The 18,703-nt window shown below is 44.4% G+C and overlaps 2 protein-coding genes across 4 annotated transcripts in view; one reads left to right on the top strand and one right to left on the bottom strand.

Annotated features, from left to right (window-relative positions):
* Positions 1-477: 477 nt before the first annotated feature.
* On the bottom strand, positions 478-11,193 carry VPS72 (vacuolar protein sorting 72 homolog). Its single transcript, XM_024762864.1, has 6 exons — positions 11,014-11,193; positions 7,546-7,698; positions 7,253-7,367; positions 6,680-6,856; positions 1,565-1,709; positions 478-1,068 (listed from the first exon to the last, which is right to left on the bottom strand). The coding sequence occupies exons 1-6, from the start codon at positions 11,128-11,130 to the stop codon at positions 681-683; spliced, it is 1,095 nt and encodes a 364-aa protein (XP_024618632.1). The 5' UTR covers positions 11,131-11,193; the 3' UTR covers positions 478-680.
* A 4,331-nt stretch (positions 11,194-15,524) lies between these two features.
* The window catches only part of PIP5K1A (phosphatidylinositol-4-phosphate 5-kinase type 1 alpha), a 37,513-nt gene continuing 34,334 nt past the window's right edge, over positions 15,525-18,703 (top strand). For 2 of the 3 annotated variants that reach the window (XR_003005675.1, XM_024762843.1), the window contains exon 1: positions 15,553-16,030. Coding sequence is in view for 2 of the 3 variants with exons in the window: in XM_024762843.1 (XP_024618611.1) it covers positions 15,949-16,030 (82 nt within the window). In the remaining variant the exon portion in view is untranslated. The other variant, XM_024762842.1, reaches the window with a different exon arrangement.

The following is an 18,703-nucleotide window of genomic DNA, read 5'->3' as shown; positions in this document are numbered from 1 at the left end:
GCCACTAAGAGCCATGGCACCTCCTCCTCTTCATACAAGCCCGAGTCCTAGAAACAAGTTCTATGAGAATCACACAGTTCCTACTTATTTGGTGCCTGCTATATTCAAAGCAGTGACTATACAGAGATATAAAGGTCAGTATAAGGATTTTGTTTTGGTGTCTAATTTTAAGGTGTTTATAAACTGTTGGAGGAATGAATACTTCACAATTCAAAAAGGGCAACTCTGGGAATTCCCTGGCAGTCCAACAGTTAGGACTCGGCGCTTTCACTGCTGAAGGCTCAGGGTCAATCCCTGGTCAGGGAACTAAGATCCTGCAAGCCACGCAGCACAGCCAAAAAATAAAAATAACCCTTTAAAAAATAAATAAGTAAAAAGGGCAACTCATAATAAATGCTATTAAACAAATATAAAGGCCCATATATACGCAGACATTCACAAATACTTTTTGCTCCCAACTTAGATTAGACACCAGACAAAAGGGATCTTTCTATTTTATTAGATTAAAAAACACAAACAAAAGCAGTGTAGGAACTAAGGGAAAAGACAGGGAAAGAAATACAGAGACGGGCTGGACAAAGATCAGCGATGACAAAGGGGAGAAGCGGGCTTCTTAAGAGCCCTAACTTAAGAGCCCCAAGTTAGGACAGGAAAGAGGTTTCTAAGGACTAGACATCCCTTCATTTGATGACAATTTTCTGGCGCAAGGCTCGGGGTCCAGAGCCAGGGAGGGGCTCAGGAGGTGGTGGGCCAGGGCCCAGGGCTGAAGCAGTGGGTGGCAGTCCGTGGGCAGTGATGTACTTCTTGTAGGCCTCACGGATGATCTTGAAGGCTCGAGCAGTGGCGTACGGTATGTCTGTAACAGGGTCCCGGTACAGGGCTGGGCGATGGGTCACTGGGCAGACCTCCTGAACAGGGACCTTTGGAGGCCGCCCTTGGGGAAACCATTCCTCAAACGTTGCATCGTCACTAAAAGTGATGAAGGTACGTGAGCAGCAAGCAGGAGGGATGACGGGTCCAGTCCCAGCACGGGGTGTCAATGCAGAAGCTGTGGGAGCAGGATCAAGTCTGAGGGAAAAGACAGAGAAAAACACAAAGAGCTGAGGGACTTCCCTGGTGGTCCAGTGGTTAAGACTCCTCTCTCCCAATGCAGGGGACCCGGGTTCGATCCCCAGTCAGGGAGCTAGATCCCACATGCACACCGCAACTAAGACTGAGTGCAGCCAAATAAATAAATAAATAATTTTAAAAAGCTGAGGAGAGAAAACTGATAAAGAAAGAGATCAGACAGGTGAGGAAAGAGGAGGAGGCAGTGGGTGGCAACATTCTGAGAGAATCTATTAAGTGATAGGACAAAACAAAGCAGAGCTGGATGGAAAACCAGAAAAGGAGAAGAGAGAGGCTAAAAGAGAAATAGGAGATGACAGGAAGAGGAATCTGAAAGATACTCAGGTGTTAGGGAGCTGTGTGAGGAAAGCAAGTGAGATGGGGCTGAGGGAATACAAGCTGAATACAGAAGGGAGAAACTGCACTCCTCTTCTCCCCTTGAGGTTCACTCACTCACCCTTCTACGTCGACATTCTCTTCTTTAGGGCCTGGCTCCCCAACTAGTGGCACTGTCACTGAATGGTAGGTGATTATGGGCCCAGGGCACTTCCGCTTCTTGTGGACCTGCTTCTTTTTGTCAGCCTCAAGCCGCTCATATGTCTCTTCAGGAAGGAATGAGGGGATGGTCAATTCCCGTCTTCCCAAACCCCAGGTCTGTCCTACAGTCTCTTATCTTCCTGGCTGTCTAGTCACTGCCTACCCAAGCCAATCAGGAAAGTCCTCTAAGGCCCTCAAGCATCTCCCATTTCATAAGCTTTCTGCTTGCCCTCCTTGACATCCTCTCTGCTCATCATTTCTTAGGTCCACTTGGTTCCTCACCCACTCAGAACTGTAGGACTTCAGAGTTGAAAGGGACCCTTTGATGAAGAGCCTACTCATTTCCCCAGATACCTCTCCGTTACAGCCCTGTCAACTTGCTCCCGTCCAAGGCAGTGCACTGCATCTTCAGGCATCTCTAGTCATTTAAGAGTTCTTTCCCATTTTGAGCTGCAACATACTTCCTGCTGACACTGTTTTACATTTTAAAGCCATAAGGGACACAAGTCTAACCTGTCTTCTACTTGACAGTCCTTTAAATAGTTGAAATTAGTATCCACGAAGCAACAGACAAGGGATTAATCTCCAAAATATACAAACAGCTCATGCAGCTCAATATCAAGAAAACAAACACCCCAATCAAAAAATGGGTGAAGACCTATATAGACATTTCTCCAAAGAAAACATACAGATGGCCGAGAGGCACATGAAAAGATGCTCAACATCACTAATTATTAGAGAAATGCAAATCAAAACTACGATAAGGTATCACCTCACACCGGTCAGAATGGCCATTATCAAAAAATCTACAAACAATAAATGCTGGAGAGGGTGTGGAGAAAAGGGAACCCTCTTGCACTGTTGGTGGGAATGTAAATTGATATAGCCACTATGGAGAACAGTATGGAAGTTCCTTAAAAAATTAAAAATAGAATTATCATATGACCCAGAAATCCCACTACTGGGCATATACCCAGAGAAAACCATAATTCAAAAAGACACACGCATCCCAATGTTAACTGCAGCACTATTTACAAGAACCAGGTCATGGAAGCAACCTAAGCGTCCATCAACAGATGAGTGGATAAAGAAAATGTGGTATGTAAATGCACTGGAATATTACTCAGCCATAAAAAGGAACGAAATTGGGTCTTCTGTAGAGACGTGGATGGACCTAGAGACTGTCATACAGAGTGAAGTAAGTCAGAAAGAGAAAAACAAATACTGTATGTTAACACATATATGTGGAATCTAGAAAAATGGTACAGATGAACCTGTTTGCAAAGCAGAGCTAGAGACACAGATGTAGAGAACAAATGTATGGACATCAAGGGGGGAAAGGGGGTGTGGGATGACTTGGGAGATTGGGATTGACATATATACACTAATATGTATAAAACAGATAACTAATCAGAACCTGCTGTACAGCATAGGGAACTCTACATAATGCTCTGTGGTGACCTAAATGGGAAGGAAATCCAAAAAAGGGGATATATGTATACATACAGCTGATTCACTTCGCTGTACAGCAGAAACTAACACTGTAAAGCAACTACACCCCAGTTACAAAAAAGAAAGAAAGAAATTAGTGTCCGTCTCTCTCCAGGCTGATCACAACACCCCTTCCACTGAACCATTCCTCATACAACGTGGTTCTGAGTCACTCCCTCCTTTGCCACCCCTGTGCCTAAAATACTCTTCTATTCCTGTACTTATCACAGTCTATGGCAGAGGCTGCAAGATGGCAGCTCCCTTATGTGTTTTGCTTGATTTGGATAGTGTTTTAAAGAAAATTTTGAATTAGCTGCTGACATTTAAAAGTCAGGAAATTACATTTAAATACAGAGATTTCTGGTCCCTTTTAAAAATAATAAGAAAATCTGGCAACCCTGTGTCTATATTCTCACAGGGCAACAATTAGCTGAGCTGAGTAACTGCTCCTCCTTTCAGGCACTCCTCTCTAGTTCACCACAGTTCCCCTGGCTGGACCCGCTGACACTGCTCTATGGCAGTTCATTGTTGGTATATATGTCTCTTCCTTAAGGGCAGTGACTGTGACTCATATTACCTATACATTATCACGGTCACGCAGCATTCCACACATTACAGGAATTCAATAAAGATTTGTTAATGTATAAACAGATCTAAATATTCCTGGTCCCTTTGTCCTCCTTAAACGTGGGTACTGTGAACACAATCCTCTAGATAGAGTAAGAGCAAAAGAGTCCTCTTTTTTTCACACCCACAGTGATTTAACCTCTTTTTTACTTGAATTCTGGTTGGTAATATTGCTTTCTTTCTCTTGAGCCAACCTTCCAACCCTTCTCTTGAACACTTCCCTGTACCCTCTGTAACTCCTGCTCTATAATCAGCCAACTCATCTATTTCCTCAATTTCCTCACTCAGCATGCCTTCCAAAACTTGCCTTACGGGAAACCTGTCTTCCACAGAGGCCAACACTCTCCTCTGGTACAGGCTGATTATTCTCCCACATCCTGGGCAGGATGTGCCCATGTCCTATTGGGCCCCACACTTCAGGTCTCTTTGCTCTACACTCTAGATACCTCTGTTCTTCTAGGTCTTCAGTACTTCTAATACCAGAATATCTCTTCATTCTATCTATCACCCCTTCCAGCCTTCATTTTCATTGTTATTTATTTATTTATTCATTTAAACCCTCTGTTTTATTTATTTTTTGGCCGCACAGCACAGCATGGGGGATCTTAGTTCCCCAACCAGGGATCGAACCCATGCCCCCTGCAATGGAAGCGCGGAGCCTTAACCACTGGACCGCCAGGGAAGCCCCTTGCTTTCCTTTTTAAATCGAGCTTAGGTTCCTCAATCTATCAGTCATTCTCTTGTCAGTCTAAACTCCCTCGCCCAGACCTGGATTGCTGAGTGCTACTGGGGAAAAGTTACACAATAGGTAGAGTGGAACCCCAGAAATTCATGGTCCCAAACTTCAACAGACCTGCCAACACCAGCAGATGATCCTATCTCCACAACTATTTCAAACAGTCTTCACTCTCAAGCTTCCAACTCTATTCCCAACACCTGAGAGATGACAGTGCCTAAAAGACATCAGATGAAAACTACTGCACTGTCCTGCTCTGGATTTACAACCCTACAACTATGAGCCACCCTTCCTTCCTTCCTCTTAATGGAGGCCAATTCTTCCACCCATGCCCTAGCTCCCACCCCGCCTCCCATTTCTCCAAAACCCTACACTAACAATCCTTTCTTTCTTTTCTGTCTTTAAATTCTTTCAGTTGCATCTCACGAAAAATACACACTCTCCAATCTCTGAATAAAACAGAACAATGACAAACTCTACCTTGACCCCAGACCTCCCTGTTCCCTCTCCTACCCTTCATGGCCAAATTTTAGAAATCTGGCTTCCCAACCAACTTCCAAATGGCTTGGTCCCCAAAAAGTGCTAAGGTCATCTCTGACCTCCATGTCACCAAAACCAATGGACACTTCTCAGTTCTCTTCACTGGTGTCTCAGCAGCTCTCAGCAGCTACTGTCCTCTAACAGTCCCTTTCCTTAGTGCTCTTATGACAAACTCTCCTGGAGTTTCCCACTCTCTGGCCACTTCTCAGATTCTTTTCTAAGCTCCTCCTCTTATAGGAGACCATTACATTTTAGTGTCTGCAGGACCGTCTTGAGCCTCTGTCTACTCTTCTCCCTCTATGCTTTCTCCCTGGGTAATCTCATCCACTCCAATGTCAATTACCATCCATATTCTAAAACTTCCGAATTTATATTTCTAGCCCAGATATCTTGTCCAAGCATCAGATCTGTGTATTTAACTGACTTCTCAGCACTGCATGAACTGCTCATAGACACTTCAAATCCAACATGTTCAAAAATGAGCTTATTATTTTTTCTCCTGCTAAACAAGCCCCTCCAGGATCTCCTACGTCAGTTACTGATATCAGAAGCTTGGGAATCACTTTCTTCACAGTGGCCTGAAACAATCAACGTAGTCAAAGGATACAGATTGTAATTGCAGTGACATCAAGTGACCACGTTATTTGTGATGGTTCTCAGTCATTTATATGTTTTAAGAGATAGCTACTGTTTTAAAGCACGGCATTGCCATTATACAGACAGAGGTTACATTTCCCATTTTAAAGCTAATATATTAAAAAAAAATGTCACGAGAATACATCCTGAAAATGTTGGAAACAAATTAAATCTTTTCTCGGTCATTGTGGTCTTTTGGAGTTAAGTTATCTAAATTTCAAAACTATCATTAAACTGAAAGGAGTTGGGTCCAGATATTCTGGGTAAACAATCTTCTACTCCACAGTGAAATTGTATTTGGGTTATACACGTTCAATTATATGTGCTTAGTCAAAAAAGAGAGAGATTCAGAGAGAGAGAAATAACAAATTAAATGTTGTAGGAGATTTCACCTGTTGTTTCACTCAATGCCAGTATGCCCCAGAGTGAGCATGTGATGCGAGGTAAGAAATCTGCTGTTCCCTCAATTTCTCACGTACCTCTCATGATCTGAGAATCCTCACCATCCTTCAAAGAAATGTATGTTTTTGTACAATATATTACCATACATGACTGTGTGCCCAATAGCACATAACCTGAAGAGATTTTAAAGAATTTTTACTTTATAGCAATGTATCCCATGAACTGACTGATTCTACTCAACTTCTAATTCTCATGATCATTAAAGTAGGCATCATCACTCCATTTTGTGAACAAGGAGAGAAAGATGCAAGTAGGTTGCACATAATTTGCCTGCAGTCTTACAGCAAACCAAGAGCAGAACTAGGATCTGCACTGAGTTCTATACGATTCTTATTTTACACCAAAGTACTTCAGTATAACTTGTTCTTCAGAGCCCTCATAACTGCTTACTTCCTTGCCCCTAATCACATACTCTCCCCATTTCTTTCTTCTGATTCCCTTGTCCCAAATCTCCATCTTTCCAGTTCTTTGGGTCCTCCAGGTCTCAGTTTTTCTCATGCTCCTCAGCCCCTCTACCCACTGTTCTGAAAACCACAGACTGACCCAGTGAACGTAAGTTGAGCTCCTCTGTGATCTTGGCCTCCCTGAGCAGCTCCTCCTGGGTCAGTGGCCGCTCACAGTGGGGCCCCTTTCGCCGCCGTGACTGGCCTTGCCTCTCTTGTACCCGAAGGAATGTTTGTCGTGTGTGCTCAGCTGTAGACTGCCGCATGGACTTCCGACCTGGGAAGAAAATAAGAGAGGGAGAAATCTTTGAATTCATGTCTACCTCCTCTGTATTTTTTTTTTTTAATTTTAAAAGTTATTTGGAAATCATTTCAAACTTACAAAAAATTTGTAAGAATAGTACAAAGAACACCCATGTATCCTTTACCAGATCACCTGTTAATATCTTGCCCTATTTGCACTGTGTGTGTGTGTGTTTTCTGAATAATCTGTGAGTTAAGTTGCACACATCATGGCTCTCTTCCCCTAAATACTCGGTGTATATTTCCTAAGAATAAGAATTGTCCTTACATACCCATAGTACAGTTACCAACTTCAGTAAACTTAACACTAATACAATATTTTATCACCATAATTTCAATTTTGTCAGTTGACCCAAACATCCCCACTCACTGTCAGAGCCATCATCCTGTAGTTCTAGTGGAAGCAGTGCCTTCTCTTCTCGGGTCTTCTGAGAGCTACCAGCTGGGGTGCTGACCTTTCGAGGCCTCAAGCTCTTCAGAGGCTCCTGGGGACAGATTGGAATCAGACACCAGGGAAGAGAAGAAATAGAAGAAAGAAGATGAAGATCTTAGGAAGAGAAAACCAGCAGAGTAGGAAATGAGACTGGTGTGGGGACAACTGGGACCTGATGAAAGGGAGACTACAAATGAAGGAAGTCCAAGAAAACCAGGCCTCCCCTGCACCTTATATGCTTTGGTGACTACTCGGCGCTTCCTTCTTGGCTCTTCTGCTTCCCCATCACTGGATGGTTCATCCCCTTCGTCGATGTCAAAGTCAGAGTCCACCTCATCCTCTGTGTCTGACTGGTCTCCTTGATACTCATCATCTCCTGATTCCTGGGGACATAGGGAGATGAGGTTCTCACTGGCATCAGTTGTTAATGCCCCTCCAGGACGAAGAGAATCCCTTTGCTTATTGATAAGGGCTGCCCCACTCTCCTTCCCATCTCAACCTTTCATTTGCCTCAAGCAAGAAGCTTTCCTAGCTGATGGCTCCAGCACCACCCCTTCTAACATTAATTGCTTGCCCTTCTCCTCTAGCACACTGTGTTAAGTGCTGGGGTACAAAAGGATATGGTTTGATCTCTACCTTCAGGGGTCTCACAGTCTAGTAGATGTCACAGCATAATTATAAAAGGAAGTTTTAATACAAGGCAACATATAAACTACCAAAGGCAATAAAATGTTACAGGTGTTCAGAGGAAGGTACACCTGCTATGAATAGGTGGCCTGGGAAGGTCTAAACTTTAGAGTTTATTCCTTTAGAACAGAGGTTGGCAAACTTTTTCTGTAAAGGGCCAGATTAAAATAGGTAGTGGGCCAGGTTCAGCCAGCAGGTTGTAGTTTATTAACCCTGCTTTAGACTCTAAAGAATGAAGAGGACTTGAGCCATGGTTTAAAATACTGGTAGTGTTTAGATAACCAAGAGGGAAGAAGGAATCATGGGCAGATCAAATGGCAGGAACAAAGATGCAGAAGCAGGAATGTGTAGAACATGTTGATAGAATAAGCATTTAGACCTAAGTAAAGCAGGTTTGTCTCTGGCAAGAAGTCTTCCTAGCTGACTGCTTTTGGCTCCAGTACAGCCTCCTTCCAACATTAACTGATTGCCCTAGAGAGATACAAGATTTGAAAAGAAGGTTGCATTCAATCTGTAGAGAAACTTAAATGTCAGACTAATAAACTTATGACTTTAACTTGCAGGCCAGTGATTCTCAATCCTCTCCCTCTCCTTACTTGTCCCAGCATTGATAATCACTGTTGAAGTAAACTAAAGTTACCAAGAAATATGTCTCATTCCTCAGGTGAGTTGGGACAGAAAAATAGTTGGGTACTACTACTATCTATAATGGGAAGCCACCGAAGATTTGCGGGGAGGGGAAAACTGTATACAAGGGGTGTTTCAGAAAGCTCTGGAGGTGGTCAGATGTGCTGGGGAAGAGAACATGGAGTAGAGCCAAGGCCTGAGGTGAAACAAGCTAGGGCTAAAATGGCAGCCACACTGGAAAGGAAAGAGGAAAAAAAAAACAGTTGGGGGCAGGAGAGTTAATTGGGCGGAGCTGCACCTCAAACATGTGGCTTTCTCTTTAATCAATGATGAGATTAATGGGCTAATCTTGGTACACATGGTGCCAAAGTAAGCAAATAACACAGACAGTTGACACTCCAAGCCAGCCAGCCAGCGTTCAGTCTTGCACTGATGACCATCATTTCCTCCCAACTAATGTCTGTGAAAGACAACCTGGGAACACATTAATCCCCTCAGCACTGACCTGGTATTAAGTCAAATCACCAGAGGGTAGTAGTTCAACCACACATTAGCTTAGTGCCCAATTGAAATGCTTTCACTAAGTTTCATATTTACTACCATTTCTTTGGCTTTTATCGAGGGTCATTAAGAGACATGACTAGATAAGAGAATGTTTTTACAACATCTACCAAACCCCTGTTACTTTATATATAAAGATACAATTCTCCCTAGGTTTAAAGCTGAATAAGTTTACCTCTCTTGAAGAACTTATATGCTTCTTTCTTACTAAAAAAAGAAATTCAGGATTTGGTTGCCAGGAAAGTCACAGCTAAATTTAATATCAACTGCTATTACCATTTTAGCAGAGGCCCTGGTACAATTACTTCTGATCTGTCTCTATTTTTACTGTTCCTACTTTTTGTTTATACGGTAAGCCTCCTTAGATCCTTTTTGGAAGCATGAAGGGTACATATTAAATAATGACTTGTAAAATGACAGGAATAGGAAAATGGCTTTTGGAGGAGGGATGAGAAGGTTCTATTTTAAACTAATTGGTCAGGACTGTGTAAGTAATGATTCCTAATCAGTCACCAAGTCCTGTGGGTTCTATTTCCTTAATTTCTCTTGAACTCTCCTATCCATGTTTCTCCACTCCCACTGCTTCCTTCAAATCATTTTCCTCATTACAAAGTGATCTTTCTAAAGTACAAATCTGATCATGAAATAATCTTCTCAGTCCTTTGAATGAAGAGCAAAACTCCTTAACATGGCTCACAAGGCCTTACAGGATCTGGCCCATGCCTACTCCCTCTAACTTTTATTCTCCTTCGTGGTCTGGAGGATGAGAGTAGATGTGTGAGTTCCAGACAAGGATCTCAGTGCCTTTACATATTCTGCCCCACCCCCTCGCTAGACTAACCTTCCTCCTCTCCCTGCTTCCAGTCCTACTGCTCTTCATCCACCCAAGACCTACTTTTCATACTGTCCTCAGCATAAACATCATGTCCCCCAGGGATGCCCATCCCAAACAACAACTTTGGCTCCCATGTGTTACCATAGCACCCTATATGCTTAACACTTATTTTACTCCTTATCACACAATATTTTAACTGTTAACTCAGCTAATTCCCCCACTGGAGTCTGGAATATGTAAAGATAAAGAGGTGTTTTTAACTCTCTGTTTCCATAGAGCCTGTCACGGTGACTGGCTTGCTCTACGCGCTTAAAACATTTAAAGAATGGATAGATTCAATCAATAAAAATTTAACAAGTGCCAACTCAATCCAGACACTGGACATATACTGTTGAACAAAACAGACCACCTCTGACCTTACAGAGCTTACAATCTAATGGAAAAGTATAAGCAAATAAGCAAACCAAATCTAATTACAAATTGAAATATGTTTTATGAAGGAAATATACGGGGACACTTTTTAGGACAGTCAAGGAACGGTTATCTAAGACATCTATACAACGAGATCTGAAAGCTGAAAAAGGAGTAGGCTAAGTTCCTCTAATTTTTTTTTGAGAGGTTCCTTTCTATACTTCACGTTAATAACCAGGCAGTGGGCCAACGAGTATATACCGCGTGACTACGATGTGCCTGGCATATGCTAGACACGTCAAAAGTGCACTGAGAGACACAACTGGGGAAATACACAGTAGGTTTCAGCCACACTCTGTGGTCCTCCGGACAGCTTCTCCATTCCTGACCCCTCCAACCCCATCCAGGGCTCCCATTCTAGGACTCCAGTTTATCCCCCCATCTCGCCCACCCCATCTCTAGGATCAGCTACCAGGGCTCTTCTCTCTTCCCCGCCCCCTTCTTTGTCCGAGGTTTTTCCCTTCGTCAGGACTCCTGTTAGCTTTCTTCCCTCCCTCTTCCTGGGCCCGGCTCTTACCTCTGTGAAACCCCCATAAGTCGTCTGGTAGAACTCATCTTCCTCCTCTGCCTCCAAGAGCCCAGAAAGTCGGTTCCCCGCGGTCTTCCGGGGGGCCCGGCCCCCAGCCAAGCTCATATCGCCTACACGAACTGCGTTGCCACCAGCAGCTCCTCACCCATCACCGTTCTCTGGGCTCGGTGCTTGACACCACTACCTGCGGGCGGGCAGCGGAAGCCGGTCGCCTACAGGCAGAAGTAGCAGAGCGTCGAGAGGCTCCTAGTCCCATCCCCTAGGCCTTCTCAAAGCTTCAGCCCCGCCCACTCCTGCGTAGAGACCACCCCAAGCTCCCCGCCGCAGTTCGCGTGCCCATCTGGGCTGTGGAATGACTCCGCTCGGAGACACCAGGAGCCCCACTACCCCAAGTACAGAATTTGGGAGTCTAGAAATTTTCATTTAGAAGAGGTCAGTCTCCCTCTGCTCCAGTACGTTTTCCACTCTGCTGTCAGTAGAAACCTTTCTAAAAACGCAGATTTTGTCACTCTTCTGCTCAAAAATCTTTAATGGCTCCCCGCCAACTACAGGATACAGTCCAAAATCCTTGTGGCAGAATAGTAGTATGGTTAAGAGCACAGCTTTAGAGCCAGTCAGACCTGAGTTTGCGTTTGAGCTTAAGGTCTTCTAGCTGTGTGACTTTGGACAAGTTGCTTTACCTCGCTGAATTTGTTTTCTCGTCTGTAAAGTGGGACTAATAATAATACCTACCCTTTAAGGTGGTTGAGGAGTTTAAGAAATGTAATCCTTGTAAACTGCTTAGCCCAGTATTTAGTAAGCACATAGATGTTTAGTAGGTGATAATTATTAATTTTTTTGTATTTATTTGGTTGCTCTGGGTCTTAGTTGCGTCAGGCAGCCTCCTTAGTTGCAGCTTGCCGGCTCCTAGTTGCGGCATGTGAACTCTTAGTTGCGGCATGCATGTGGGATCTAGTTCCCTGACCAGGGATCAAGCCCGGGCCCCCTGCATTGAGAGCATGGAGTCTTAACCACTGCGCCACCAGCGAAGTCCCTAGGTGATAATTATTCACATGGCACTCAAGGTCCTTCATAATTTAGCCTCTCCCTGCCTTTCATAGCCTCAACTCCTGCCACATCATCCTATTCTAGCATCATTTCCCTGACACCAATTCACTGTCATGCCTCCATGCTTTTCCTTCTCCTTAAAATCTCTTTTCTTTCTTGTCTATCCGGAAAAATTCCAATTCTATACGACAGTGGAGTCTTCTCAACACCGATTCCTCTCTTCCCAGTCACAGCTCCTATAACGCTTGGGATCATGCCTCCTAAATCCTCGGGAATAGTTCCAATCTCAAATAGTTTGTGGTATTATCAAGAATGTATCGGTACTTCCCTGGTGGTCCAGTGGCTAAGTCTCCACGCTCCCAATGCAGGGGGCCTGGGGTTCGATCCCTGGTCAGGGAACTAGATACCATATGCTGCAACTAAGAGCCCACACGCGGCAACGAAGATCCTGCGTACCGCAACTAAGACCTGAGGCAGCCAAATAAAATATAAATAAATAAATATTAAAAAAAAGAATGTATCAAAATAATGCCATTCACAGCAGCATGTATGGACCTAGAGATTGTCATATAGAGTGAAGTCAGAAAAAGAAAGACAAATATGGTATAATATCACTTATATGTGGAATCTAGAAAAATGATACAGGTGAACTTATTTGCAAAGTAGAAATAGAGTCACAGATGTAGCAAACAAACTTATGGTTACCAAGGAGGGAAGGAGGGAGGTGGGATGAATTGGGAGACTGGGATTGACATATATACATTACTATACATAAAATAGATAACTAATGAGAACCTATGTATAGCACAGGGAACTCTACTCAGTGCTCTGTGGTGACCTAAATGGGAAGGAAATCTAAAAAAGAGTGGATATATGTATGTGTATAACCGATTCACTTTGCTGTACAGCAGAAACTAACACAACATTGTAAAGCAAATATACTCCAATAAAAATTAATTTTAAAAAAGAGTGTATGGGGCTTCCCTGGTGGCGCAGTGGTTGAGAGTCCGCCTGCCGATGCAGGGGACACGGGTTCGTGCCCCGGTCCGGGAGGATCCCACATGCCGCGGAGCAGCTGGGCCCATGAGCTATGGCCGCTGAGCCTGCGCGTCTGGAGCCTGTGCTCTGCAACGGGAGAGGCCACAACAGTGAGAGGCCCGCGTACCGCAAAAAAAAAAAAAAAGAGTGTATCAACTTCTCTTCCCATTTTTTATTCTGAAAATATGGTTTTCAAAACACAGCATTTGTGCACACTCTGTGATGGCACCTATTATGTTTCATTCTGATCATTTCTGTGTCTGTCTTTGTCATTAGTCTGTGATCTTTTTGAGGCCAGGGACTTTATCTTCATCTGTGTATACCAGGAATTCCCATAGTGCCTAGGATGTAGTTGAGGCTAAATAATGCTAATTCAATGAATGAATGAAATAATGACTAATTGAGTGAATAAGATACCCATCCTCTTACTTTGCCTCTATGTTGACCTAGCCACTCCATTTTGACGTTAGGAACTGTCCTAAGACATGAAGGTCACTTTAGTAAGGCTGTGTGTGTTTGTGTGTATCTGTGTATACACTATTTCTTTCAAGTCTGTATGTGTGGCTCTATTTTGACATCACCAGATTGCCACCCCCCTTTCTAAAGGATATATTGGTGAATTCCCTTTTGCATATCCTTGGGGACACCAAGCCAATGTGTCCTGTTCTGCCCCTGCTTCCACACCCTGCCACGTCACCCCAGTACTGCTATGCCAGGAATCTTACTGGGGAAGAGTGGCTCTATGACTCAGAGGCCACGCCAGGGATTGACTGGGAGTGGAGGCAAAGACAAGGTTTTGGGGAAAATATGGAAAACACCCCTAGCCCCACTTTTTGAATTTTGCCCACATCCATTCATATATTCAGGAGCATGTACTGGGCACTGCTCTGTGCCAGGCACTATTCTAGATGTCTGAGATATAAAAATGGATAAGATGTAATCTTTGCCCTGGAATGTTCACAGTCTTATGAGGGAGACGAACAAGGAAACAGACTGACATAATACAAGGTGGTAGGAGTAATAGTAGCTATTTTCTGGTATGTAAAGGAGAAACAAAAACCCCTAAGAAGCTACAAAACAGGGGTCTCTTCTTTCAGGAGGGCTGAAATCTAATTCACAGATCAAATCCGAGGGAGAAGATCCCCCTGTTGACTTACCGCCTTGGTAAGTCAGGGTTTTATTGGTCTATTTCCAATTTTAAAATCAGAATCATAAAATACTTCAATGTTACACAATCCCACTGCTATGGAATTATAAGTGGTAATACAAGCATTTGAAGTTTGTCTATCTTCAGTACCTAAAGGAAGATGAATAACCCAGCAGGTGGCAGCAGGGAAACAATTATTTTAGATCTTGATGACGCAGGGGGTAGAAGGCAGAGGTCAATGCTTGGAGATATTTTCTGTACGTTCAAGTCCTATGTTCTCTTTCGAAGACCCAGAAGACATCCGGATAGAGGATAACCAGGCCCATGTTGGGGGCTGCAATACCTAGGATTTTTCCTCCATTCCTCTTCATTTATTCATTCCACGAATAATTATTGAGCCCCTACTAAGTACATACTTAACGTCATGGGAGGAGCTGGAGATACAAGGGTGAAACACAGTCCTTGCTCTCTAGCAGCTTACAGTCTGTTCAGAGAGAGATAGTCAGGTCTTCATATCCCCAACGGGGTTCATAATCTCCAGGGTATTTTGTTAAAATTGAGCGGGGTTAGTACGAAGACTAGACTAGAATGGGGAATTTCTCTGAGTCTCCATGCCCTTTGGAGCATAGGTTACTGAGAGAGGCTAAGGTTTGGATCACAGGAAGATTGTGTTAGGTTTCTGATCGCCTTCCGTGGCCCTTTTGGACAGCTCTTTATTCCTGTCCATTTATCAAATAAATGGACATTATTCGTTCATTTATCAAATATTTACTCAATTAATCACTGTGCGCAGTATTGCTTTTGAGGCAAAGGGTAGATCTGTTTCGAATGTCATTCAGAGGAAGGCAAGACATGCACGCATGTTAAACTAAATGGTAAACAAGGCAGTAAAGCCGGAAGAATACTTGGTGGAATGTGTTTTGTGATATTCAACTGTTTAACGTCTTTGACTTGACACCGGCGCTTCTATCGGGAGTTCTTCCTGGGCTGTGAACTGAAAGGGTCAGCCCCGCGTACTCAGATACCCTGCTCAGACTTCGCAACCTAGTCCCTTCAAAGAGTCGAACGTAGATTGACTCACCGAGGCACCGTAGACAGGAGCGCGCCGTCTTCGACCCTTGGATTTGTTAGGGCGCGAGGGACCCGCGTCATGTGACCAGAAGCGGCCTCCTGATTGGCTTGATTTCTCTGGGGCCCTCCCTCCTCCCCTATTGGATGGGATGGGCCGCGGAGAAGGTTGGGCGCATGCGCAATGCCTGGATTGCTTTGGCCACCGGGAGTGGAGCGGTGGGGTTGGGCGATAAACAGGCTGTGGCTAGGGAGGAGGGGGAGGGGGCACTCGCTCCGCTGGGACTTCTCACTCCCCACCTTGCTCTTTTAGGTGTGGTTTGGTCCGGACGCGGGGTCCCGGCAGCTGGCTTGAGCTTCCTCTGTTGTGAAGGGGGAAAGGAGCTCCCGCGGAAAGCGGTTAAAGTTGCGGAGAGGGTGCGAGACGAGAGTTTTCCCCCATGCCCGCCGAATGGTGCGGCCCTGAGTTGGTCCCGGAGCCGGCGCGACGTATCTGAAAGAGGGGGCGGGGAGGCGGCCCGCTGAACGCGGGTTTTGTGAAGAGACGTGGGGAAGATTCGACCCCGAGAAGAGGAAGAGGATTGAAAGGGAGCGAGGCCGTTGAGGGGGAGGGGGCTGCCAAGATGGCGTCGGCCTCCTCTGGGTCGTCGGCGGTCGGGTTTTCATCCGCGGATTCCGGGGTCCCTCCCTGCACCTCGTCTTCAGGTAATCAGGGCGGAGCGTGGGCTGGGGGCTGTTGACAGCTGTGCGGTGGGGGGAAGAGCGAGACCCAGGAAGGGCACCTGTAGTTGGGGATGTCCGAGTCGTTGCCGGTAAGGAGGACAGAGGACTAGACTTTTCTAGTTTTCTGAGCTGGCAGGGGGAGTGTGAGGAAAGGATGGATTTGACTGAGAAAAGGGAAGCTGTCAGGAACATTGGCTGGCTTCGAGGAGACCGGGTTGAGGGCTTTGAAGGAGTAGGGTCAGGAAGGGATGGAGATTGACGGTGGGGGTAGGAAGGCAACAGAAAGGGAACCGAAGGGAGTAGAGAAAAGTAGAGTAAATGGAGGCTTCGTAAGTAGGGAGGAATTACGTAGTGTGAGAGGCAGGTAGAATCCAAGTTAATTGCAGGATTAATTGGATGAAACTGTGGAAGAGAAGCCATGGGACTTAAAAGGTATGGAAGCGTTATGGGACGCTTTCCATTGCTGGGGAGTTAGGGAATTGTGGATTTTGTTGGGGGTGGGAGTTATTGGAGCCGTCTTTTTAGTCACACCTTCCCCTAATGCGTCATTCCTTCTCACTTCGTGCCCCCCGCCCCCAAACACGCGTGCGCTCGCACAGATACACGTACACATTTTATCAAACATTCTTCTTTGGAGACTCCCATCCTTAGACTGCCCAACTTTGGGAAGGAATGGGAGGTTTTGAAGAAAACCTGAGGAATGTGGGAAATCAGGGCTAAAAGACCCTGAAAACAGATGGAGAAGGCGGAACGGTGGCGTCTCGAATTGCAGTAAAGGTTGAGGGAGGTGATGCTGGGAATTAGGCCTGAGAAGGATGGGGTGGGTGGGGGTGGCTCTCAGTGCTGTGGCGAATATTGCATAATAGGAAATGGACTGGAGGAATGATTAGGCACGACATTGGCACTTGGAGAAGGGAGCCAGGGAATATAGCTCAAAGTGGTTAGAAACTATTGAAGATTGAGGAGGGCTGAGGAGCCCACAAGAAAAGCAACAGATTGTGTGTAGGAGGGAAAATGTGTGGTGTTGGGGTTTGTGTGTGTGTGTGTGTGGGTAGTTTGAGTCAGAAACTGTTCTAGAGCTTCCATCAGAAATGTCTGGGGTTCCACAGTGACTGTTGCCTCTACACTGTGAACAGGAGAGGCTGCCACATGATGGATGCTTTTACCTGAGACACTGACATTTCCTTAGGCCTGGGATTGCATCCTTCCCATTTTGAGTTGACTAAATAGAGGGTTCCACCTTTCATATTCCAGTTCAGATGAGCAAATACTTGGTCACAAATATCTTTTTCCAAACTGCAGTTTTATTTATGTACATCTATTTTTAGTTTCTTGAGAGGTGATTTTTACCTTTCCTATAAAGGATTAGCAGGCCAGAACAACTCATGTTGCATTCTAAATGTGAAGAAGGATAAAGTTAAAATGACAGTGTTTTTAATACAGTGGCTCCTCAATTTAAAGCCTCTTCTCCCGCTCCCCCAGTGCTGAAAGAAGAATGGTTGTGTACAGTCGTTAAACAGACTTAACTATCAAATCAGGTACTAGAAACCAGGTTGATCTTTTTTTTTTTTTAATTTATTTATTTTTTATTTTCGGCTGCCTTGGGTCTTTGTTGCTGCGCTCGGGCTTTCTCTAGTTGCGGCCAGCGGGGGCTACTCTTCGTTGCAGTGCCCGGGCTTCTCACTGCGGTGGCTTCTCTTGTTGCGGAGCACGGCCTCTAGGCGCACGGGCTTCGGTAGTTGTGGCTCCTGGGCTCTAGAGCGCAGGCTCAGTAGTTGTGGCGCACGGGCTTAGTTGCTTTGCGGCATGTGGGATCTTCCTGGACCAGGGCTCGAACCCTGTTCCCCTGCATTGGCAGGCGGATTCTTAATCACTGTGCCACCAGGGAAGTCCTACTATCTATTTAAGATGTCACTATTTGATATTTTTGTATGTTTTTATATTTTCTGCCAGATCCGAGGACTAGCAAGATGTAATTCAGATTGAATAAATGTTTTTTGCTATTGTGTTTTCACCAGAAAATCAAATATCAGATTTTAGTGGACTTTACAGCTCCTTGACTTTACTGTGTTCATATGTGAAGTCAAGATATATACAAATGACTAAAAATAAATAGCTTAGATTCCTTTTTTTACTTTTGTTTCTTAACACCGTCCTTTTCTGCTTCTTTGGCAAATACTGACATGGATTAAGAAATTAAGAAAAATTCTCATAAATATTTCTGAAAACATGGGATTATCTGTGTGCAGATAAGCCTTGTTGACTTTTTGTTGTATCTGCATGTTCACTTAGGTTTTGGCTTACTGAATTTAATTTAATAGAATATTTCATTTCAAGGATATGTTTTTGAAGAGGATGTTTGATTCTGATGCAAAAAAGGCTACTGAGAATGTGTTTTATTTGTGATTGGAGGGGAGTGGTGCTCTGTCGGAATGGTACCAGGGGAATTTAAGACATTGGCAGGAATAAACAATGGTTTATGATTTCCTAAATTGTTAAAGGCTAGCTTTGTAGAAATTCAAGGTAGGACTGTGTGTGTGTTTGTGTTTTAATCATCCTAAAACCAAGTTACTGTCCTTAGGTGTTTAGCTGAACTCAAATATTGGTGAAACTGAAATCCTAAAGGCAAGATTCTCTGGCAGTGTTGAAAGTGGA

The sequence above is a fragment of the Neophocaena asiaeorientalis genome, unplaced genomic scaffold, assembly GCF_003031525.2.
Source record: "Neophocaena asiaeorientalis asiaeorientalis breed wild unplaced genomic scaffold, Neophocaena_asiaeorientalis_V1.1 scaffold167, whole genome shotgun sequence".
NCBI lineage: Eukaryota > Metazoa > Chordata > Mammalia > Artiodactyla > Phocoenidae > Neophocaena > Neophocaena asiaeorientalis.
Note: the sequence above shows the minus strand (reverse complement) of the source record. Positions and strands in the feature narration are given on the sequence as shown.

Excerpts from the sequence above, each read along its gene's own strand:
- VPS72 (XM_024762864.1), bottom strand. The coding sequence starts at position 11,130 with ATGAGCTTGGCTGGGGGCCGGGCCCCCCGGAAGACCGCGGGGAACCGA. Across the intron at positions 1,710-6,679 it reads GCTCAACTTACGTTCACTGG|AGACATATGAGCGGCTTGAG; the intron begins GTCAGTCTGTGG and ends TCCTTCCTGAAG. Across the intron at positions 1,069-1,564 it reads GAGAATGTCGACGTAGAAGG|ACTTGATCCTGCTCCCACAG; the intron begins GTGAGTGAGTGA and ends CTTTTCCCTCAG.